Source organism: Falco peregrinus, chromosome 3, assembly GCF_023634155.1.
Source record: "Falco peregrinus isolate bFalPer1 chromosome 3, bFalPer1.pri, whole genome shotgun sequence".
Taxonomy (NCBI): domain Eukaryota; kingdom Metazoa; phylum Chordata; class Aves; order Falconiformes; family Falconidae; genus Falco; species Falco peregrinus.
The window spans coordinates 103,325,088-103,333,744 of NC_073723.1; the positions used below are offsets into that span (position 1 = coordinate 103,325,088).

At 44.5% G+C, this 8,657-nt stretch overlaps 1 protein-coding gene across 4 annotated transcripts in view; it reads left to right on the forward strand.

Annotated features, from left to right (window-relative positions):
• Positions 1-5,912, forward strand: part of NFATC1 (nuclear factor of activated T cells 1) — a 111,930-nt gene extending 106,018 nt beyond the window's left edge. For all 4 annotated transcript variants that reach the window (XM_055799502.1, XM_055799503.1, XM_055799506.1 and 1 more), the window contains one exon: positions 3,346-5,912. Coding sequence is in view for 3 of the 4 variants with exons in the window: in XM_055799503.1 (XP_055655478.1) it covers positions 3,346-3,395 (50 nt within the window). In the remaining variant the exon portion in view is untranslated. The remainder of the gene's footprint in view (positions 1-3,345) is intronic.
• Positions 5,913-8,657: the final 2,745 nt, after the last annotated feature.

Below are 8,657 nucleotides of genomic sequence, written 5' to 3' on the forward strand. Positions count from 1 at the left end.
TCTGTATTTTCATGTCACTTTGACTGGACCAAAACTACATTCTCCCCCTGCCCCCCAACAAGCTTTCCCTCAACATCCGTCTCTCAGACCTGGAGGGCGAGAGGAGAGTCTTCATGGGAGCGCTGGATGGTGCGGCTGGAGGTAGCGGGGAGCATCCTTCCAGCCAAAGCCAGTAAGCGTCACCCAGTGCAGCCCTCAGGTGCGTGCAGCCTGGATTCCCCTGTTCCCACCTGCCGGAGGGTTTTCCTCCCTGCCAGGGTGCCAGGGCAGGCAGCGCAGGAAAGCCCGTGCCCAGCACTTCCCCTTTCAGCTTGGTCTTCAGTGCTGTCTGCTGGCGGCCGACCTCTACAAGACCGACCACTTTGCTGGATCATGTATTGCCCCACCTGGGCCACCTGTGTGCAACTCTGTCCTTCTCTGTAGGTTTTCCCACTGTGTTATTGGGATTTTTTTTTATTATTTTTGATGCTGCAGTGGGTGAAGGGGAACAAGCGACAGTGAAACAAAACAAAACCTGTGCCGAAGCCACTCCATCCTTGGGCCACCGTGGGGGAGAGGGATGCTGAACGTCCTCCTGGTGGTTTTGGCCCTGTTTGATTGTGAGATCCAGGGGCAATGGATGTGCATTGGTTGAGGTTCAGTTGTCTCCCAAATCCACACTGACATTGCCCTGGTGACTGCAGTTGAACATCTGTCAGATGCTGGTACACAAGGACACCAGCCTTGACTGCCACTCATCCAAGCAGCAGAAGCCCGCTTCTGTTAAGAAATTAACCTGTAATAAAAATGAGCAATAAAGCTGAAAGTCTACTCTGTATCCTGTTGGAGATGGTAACAAAAGGCTAAGTAATTTCATCTGGGGACAGGTTGGCTTGGCTGCTGAGAGCTGGAGAGGGTTTGGCCAAAGGACTGTGGTGGTCCCATGGGCTAAGCCAAGGCAGGTGGTCTCCCAGCTGAAAGAAGTCACTCTGTCTCATGGGTAGACCACATGTCCTGCAGCACTCGAGTGATGGAGGATTCAGCTGAGGGTACCCAGTGTGGCTGGAAAGGGAAGCTCTGAGCGCCTAATCCAATTTTGGAGATGGACCTTTGGCTCTTAGAACCTCATGTCATCAAATACTTTTTTTAAAAATAGCTTCTGAAATACTTTTACTAAACGCTTTAATAGGGGAAAGCATGGGCTGTTGGGCTGGGGGATGTTACTTCTTAAAGTTTTGCTGAATGAATCGAGTAAGAGTAGCTCAGCACGTGCTATAGCATCAGTCTGAGATTCAAGATACCTGACTGAGATGGGGAGCTCCTTGGTGTTTCCACCTCCCTGTCCTTGTCTGTGAAATACTGGTGATACTTAGGTTCACATTTTACAGAAGGGCTGTGAATATTTATTATTTAATGTTTCTAAGCACAAACTAGCTGTACAAAGACCAAAGATAGCCTTGAGTAGTATCTCTAATTTTACTTGATATAACAGAATCTTTGAGGGAGGGTTAGTGAAACGAAGACACTGGCTGGCCCAGGTGGGGATTTGCTTTTGTTGTTGTGCTCACCACCAAGATACCACCGTGTGTTTTTGCTGCACACCCAGCGTTGCTTTGAGAAGCTTATCAAAGAAGCAATCTTTACGAAAGCAGCATGGACAGATCATCCCAAGCAGAAGTGCTCTGCTTGCATTCTAGTCAGAGACTCAGTCCCGAAAGCTGCCAGAGCCTTGCAGCTTGTGAGTGGGGTGGCACTGTGGGCAGTGCTGGAGTTGCAGGACAGCCTGTGCCACACAGCAGGGCTTGCTGCTGCCATTTGTTTCTGCTGTTCAGTAATTTTGAAGATGAACTCCACAGCACTCTCAAGAGAAAGAACTGCTTTGTCTTCACATCTCATTTCCATACCGCCCTTAGCTTGCTGCCACAAATAGGTAGTTACAAGCACAACTGATATTTCCTTTCTGAAGTACGGTGTGCGTATCCATTGGCAGAAGTGGTTTTCAGTGGCCAGGACCTGTGACACAAATCCTGACTGATACATGTGCTGCAATTACTAAACAGGCAATAGGTCTGCAGAAAAAAAAAAAAAAAAAAGAAAGAAAAGAGAAAAAAAAAGCCAACCAAAAAAACCCAAACCCTACTAATTGCTTCAGGAAGTTGGCTTTAGACAGTTTGGTCTTTTCCAGTAAACAGGTTTTGTTATCTGAATGGTTGTGAACAGCAGCCCATGAGGAAGGGGAAACATGGGCTTTTCCGTGGTCCTTCCATGACGTGGGCATGTGTTTCCCACTCCCAGCAAAGTCAGGGAAACTCTGGAGTGGCGATAGCCCTAGTGATGGCATTTCGTCTATCTTCATGTAAATCAGGTGGTGGCAGTGGCTGTAGGGAGGCGGGTGGAAGTCGGAGGGATGCTGTGTAGGCCAGCGTGGATGGCCTTTGCCAGCCTCACTCATTTCCTGTCCATCTGCCAAAAATCACAAGCTGATAAACGGCCGTAATTGTAGTGTGGGAAACTGTATTGCTTGATCATCTGCAGGGGAGGGGGAGAAGAGTGAAAGACGGCTCGTGAATAAAGAAAACAGCACTTTTATCAGTGGAGATGCAGTCTGACCAGCCGATGCCGAGATAGTGGACCTTGTTTATTCTTTCCTCTTGACTCTTGCCAAGGGTTTGAACTGGCCTGTCGCTCCCACCTGCCCATCTGGGCAGGAGCGAAGGCTGCATGTCCGCCTGTGCTGGTCACCACGGGAGGAGGTGCCTGTTCACACGCACTATAAGCTCCAGGGAATGGGCAAGCACACAGCAGTTTCTTCTCTTCTTCTTTTTCTTTCTCCCTGCTGTCATCCCACAGTGGAAAAAAACAGCACGTGAAGCTGCATTCTGTGTAGGCATTGCACCTGCACGTACCCAGGTTCGGTGGCGGGCAGCTCTCTGCCATCAGTAATTGCCAGGGGTGACATACTTTTCAAACAGCTCTTTTTATGGAAGGGGTAGATTATTCTAAGATTTCCTGCGGTTCTTTTTGCTTTACATTTCCGAGATGGTTCAAGAGCAAATGAAATGTTTTATCTGTAATTCATTTGAAATGTTAAATATGTTTGATGCAATTGAGGATCCAGGATGCTGTTGTTCATGTGATGCCTGGTTTTACACAGTATTTAGCATGTCGATAACCTTGGTTAATCCTGCTGTTTTGCACTGTGATCAGCCTGTACAAGCTACCTTGTGATGTTACACTTACTGTCCAGAGTTGTACTGACGCTGTCAAGGAGTGGATGCAAGTTTGGGGGGGCTGTGGACTGAAGAGACCCTCCTGCAGCAATGGGATGCTAATCAGTGCCTTTTCTCTTGTCTTCTTTCTTTGCAGTAAATGAAATTATAAGGAATGACCTTTCCAGTACCAATGTCCATTCATAGCTTTCAATACGGACCTAGTATGAACCCCCTCCTCACTTTTGACTTGGCTGGCGTGTCAGCCCAAGTAGAGAGATACCGAATAAACTGAAGACATTGCCTGGTACCACACTCTGATCTTCCACCTTACTGAATGTCAGGAACTGAAGATTTACCTCTTGCTTACAAAGAAGTAGCTCCTCAACTTCAGCTGATGAAACAGCTCCTTTAAAGAAAATCATCTCAACAGAAAGAGGAGAGAGGACGCTCCGAGACGGCGCATTTCATGGGACAAAACTAGGAAACTCAGCAAAATCTGAGTGCTTCTTCCCAGTGCTAATCTTTTTTTGGCATGGCACCGCTGGAATACAGCCCTGGAAGTGCCTTATTTTACCAGGTTGTGGCATCAGGGCATTTTTAATAAGCTTTGAATTTGCTACCATTAAAGTGTTGGTAGGTGCAGAAACTATAGAGCTTGCCTTCTGGAGAGTGATATTGGAAAAAAGCATAGGACTCTGCAGCAAAGTAGGGGTAGCCATCCCTACTCCAGCAGGGATGAATTCCAGAATTTCTTCAGCTTTTCCTCTGCTGTAATGTACAGCCTATTGCCTTATTCTCAGTGCATTTCAAAAGACTCCTGATTTGTCATCATCTCAGCTTTCTTTTGCATATTGTCTTTATTACGTGCTAATGAATCATAGGATTGTTAGTAGTAGCATGTTAAGATTTTGATTTTAATCCAGCTTCAGTCATAGCACAAGTGAGTTGAATAGCACAAAATAAAAAAGGTTGATGGACAAAAAATTGAAATCTATCTTTTACATGATAGATGAATGTGTATGCATGTACATACATACTAGTATATATGCATATATTTATATATGACAAATAATATAGATGATTGCCTAGTGAGGGCACTGAATTTAGCAATAATTTCAATTTCTGAGAATGCATTTCAGATCCACAACAAGTATTTCAGCTACTTCTTTTGAGGGTTTGTTGCACCTGAAGCAGGTATGCATTTTCTTTCCTCATGCAGTTAAGCAAGCACTTTAGATAGGCAAGAAGGATGCATACAAGATACATGTTATTTACCAAATGACAAAATATGAGTTATAGTAACTGTAAATACCATTATGGAAGAGTGTAAAATATTTGTTCAGTTATAATGTTATTATTCCGCAGAAGCCTTATAACTCTCTGCTACATGTATGAAGAAGAATATTACCAAAAAACCGCAAGGGTTTAATATGCAGCGCTGTATAGTGTGTTTTCAGATTAGCTAATGTTTCTGGAGCTACAGGTAGGCATGTAGTGTAGCCTTTAACATTGTATTTTTTACAATCAACCGCTTATTATATAACTAGCAACAACTTATTATTTCATATAACCAAAAAGATAAAAACAAAACTACAATAAAATAGCATGACTTAAATTAACAATGTTTAACATTAATATTGTGCCTTAGGAATCTGTGCCCCCTCCTGGAAATAGCGCTGAACTACTCCCGTGCTGGGGTGGCTCCACCTCATGCAGTGGCAAGGAACAGGTTTCACAAGGTGAAATCCTCCGAAGCGTTTTAAAACATTATTCTGTATAATTATGTCTTACTTTCTTTAGAAAAAAAAAAATGAAAGCCATATTTGTCACATTTGCACATTACTGTGAAGACATGAGAATATAATATGGCTATCTGTACATAATATGCTGTTATCGGTCCTTATAATGGTCTGTTATTCTTCAGCTGTTTAATCCCAGTTATTTACCCTGTATTTAGCGTTGTAGACATTGCATGAAATATTTCTTATAGACTGCCATATGAAAAGTTAAAAAGCTTGACAGATGTCAGCTTGACTTGTAGCTAGAAAATAGATCCAATAAAGCAAAATGTTTTGCTGGAAGCTAGTCTTAGAGTGGTTCATTTTATGTTACCTTGACAAATCTTTTCTGATATAAAATAAGCATTTTTACTTTATATACATATATATATGAATATGTATCTCCATCTCTTCTATTTGAAGCTGTTTGCATCCTGCTGCATCCTGCTAATGTAACCATCTTAGTATGGAAGTAAAGTCTCTTGTCAACAGACTATTCTTCATTTTCCCCCTGCATTTAAAGATGTTGCTGCCAAGGAGAGAAAATGATATATGATATAATTCTCAGATTTTATTATCTCAGTATTTCAGAAATGTCAACAGAGTGTGCATGGAGGAATCTCTGGTTATGCCAAAGCATTTTCTTATTCATATACATAAATACCTTGGGTGAGGCTTTTACGATACAGGACGATACACACACACACACAGAGGTGCACCCTCCACATGTTCCTATTTCGGCAGTAATTTTAGCAAGGTTTTCAACTGTATGAGTTGGATATGTTGCACGTCCTTTATCCTTATTTTTATTTTCCTTCTCAAAGCTATTTTGGAAAAAAACAACCAACCAACCAACCAAACCTGTTTACTTTTAAGCCTGGATAATGGAAGATTAAGCATCTCTTGTATATGTATTCATAAAATAAAAATGAAAGCAGAAATATTTCCTGTATGAGACTGCTATCTTGTTTTTGTACGTGTGTTATGGTTGTTGCTGTCAGTTTATGAAAATGGTTTTCATCAACCCTTTTGGGAAACAAAGCAAAACCAAAAAGCCACAATGCTCTGAACTTACAGCATAGTCCTTATAGGTCTGTGCAGAAAAGCTTTTGTCAGGGGTGATTCTGATGGTTAAAAAGAGCCTTCTGGATGGATTTTAGGCAGTGAAACAAACTACCTTATTAACCATGCAACAAAGTACTTGCATCTGTTTATATTGCTTGGACAAAAGCTTCTTTTGCTCTTCCTGGAACTATTTCTGAAACTAGTGGGTTCTAAGGGTAGGCTTTGCATCCGTGGCCTTCGGGGTCGGTACCAGAGCCGTTTGTGTTGGGCTGGAGGCGAGCGGAGGGCTGCCCACAGGCTGCGGGAGGGGCTGGCTTCCCACAAGCTGCCTGGGGGCGATGGATCCCACCTGTACAATGGGTCCTACCCCCTGAATCCCCACCGCTGCTCTGCTGCGAAGGAGAAGGGTGACAGGAGGGTGCCAGCTCAGTCAGATCTGGGCTGAGCACAGGCCCAGGTCTCTAGTCACCCCATCAGGTGGGGCATTCGTTGGCACCAACATGTGACACACTTGATGGCACAGATCATACAGGAACACTGGGAAAACCTGAGCTGCTTCGAATTTTCTAGACCAAAGCCAGGTTGCGAAGTACCTAAGCCCAACAGCACACCTACCACAGCCCTCCAGGTTTAGGTAGGCATTGAAACACCTTTCAAAACTCAAGAAGCGACACAAGTATGCATTTAAGCCTTTGTTGAATGAAGACCTTTCTCTGCCTTGGGTTTGTCTTCCTGCAAGTACAGGGTGACACAGCCTGCTCTGTCACACCTGGCTTCCCTGGGGCTGCTCCCAAATCCCACACGAGGTGCGGAGAGGCAGATGTTCGTTGAAGCCCAAGTACAGCACGGCTCCTGCGAGGTGACCGGTTAGCATGTTCTTCCTCCACTGCCCTGTCCAGAGGGTGGAAATAGTGATATTGACACCTCACATGACAGCGTGAGCCATGCTGTTGATGAGGTTCCTGGAAAAAGGAAAACACTAAAAACTCAGTCACAAGTTCCCTGCGCCTCCCGGAGACGGTGGCATCGCTTGGTACTGATGCAAAACGGCTGGTCACGAACTGAATTCATCCAAGCAGCGCACTTCAGCGTGGTGCTCCCTGGCTTCCTCCGAGCTGCCTTTCCCTCTCGCTTCCACTCATCCACTGCCTCCTCAAAGCGCAGCAGGCCTGGGCATGGCTACATTAACCACATCTTGACCAGACTCCTGTAGGGAAAAAGAGCCTTTAGCAAACTTCTAGCTGACTACTTTCATTCATAACCAAAGCAGAAGGTGAATCCCACAGATCCATCTGGTACTGTTTGACTAAATAGCCTTGCTGGAGTCATGCCTCTGAGATTTTTCCTTTCCAGCTGAAAATGGCAAATTTCAAGGACTTAAGTTTCTTGGACAGATCTGTACTGCCTCGAAGCTAAGCTTTCCTTCACCATGTGTGTAACTTTATTGCATTCATCACTGTAAATCTATTGAATTTGTCTCAGTAAAAATAAAACAAAATCCCTCTCATCAAGTATATTACAGAGGAGTGTTAAGGTCAATAGCATAAGATCTTCCTGGTTTCTGTAGCTCTTTTTTAAACAAATGGTTTAATTTTATGTCATAAGATGTGATTGGACTGCTCATCAAACTAAAGCGAGTCCCATCTTCTCCACCTCTGCACACGCTTGCCTGATACAGAGGTCGTGTTTGCCTGGTTTAATTTGCCTGTATTCTTTCCTCTTTCTCAGCAAGTTAATGTTTTCCTTCTTTGAACCTCTTTCCAAAAAAATATAAAGGTTTTGATTGTCTTCTTTTCAGGTAGCCAGATAATTTATTCAGAGCAGATCAGTTACAGATTCTCGTGCTGTTGGCATTAATTGCAAGCCATTCTTAATTCCAAACCCAGCTTCTTCTTTTTTTTTTCTCTTTTTTTTTTTTTTTTTTTTTGGCCAAAGAGACTGCACTTTTGTACGTGCAGACTCATGGAGCCTTAACAATTCAAAGGGCTGGGTTTTCAGGAATATGAGGCAACTGGTAGTACACCTGGCACTTCCCATCGCCCATAGGCACATTAGCTTTTGTCATTTAAACTGAAAAGTTGCTGACTGTCGTGCTTCCTTAGCTGCTTTCAGGGTCAGGCAACCCGCAAGTCACTCTTCACAGATGTGGCAAATTCATTTTCAGTTGTTTTAGGAAATCCCTTTTTTTTTTTTTTTTTTCTTCAGCTCAGGGAAAGAGTTTCCAAAAATGCCGTCAGCATCAGTTTCCAGCATCACTTCTGAATTAGTTTTGCACCCGCAGCTCCCGTACCCAGCCAGTTTCCAGCACCGCTGACGTCGAGGGCTTTTGGGTCAAAAATAACCTAGAGCAAACAGTGACAGTGAGTATCGGTGGCAGAGCTGCGCTAGCCCAGGGCAGTCTCTCAGCCCCATGGCCTGTTCACTGGCATGACTTCACTGCCCCAGAGCTGCTCCAGTGGCACCAGCCACCCAGTCATGCACCACATACAGCTGTTTGAGGCATCCCCTCGGCCATCGCTCCCCCTGCCTGGCTTCGGGAGGCCCTACACGTGCTGCCGGGGCCACCACATGCCCGTGCTGCCGGGGCCACCACATGCCCGTGATGCTGAAGATGTTTCTGAGC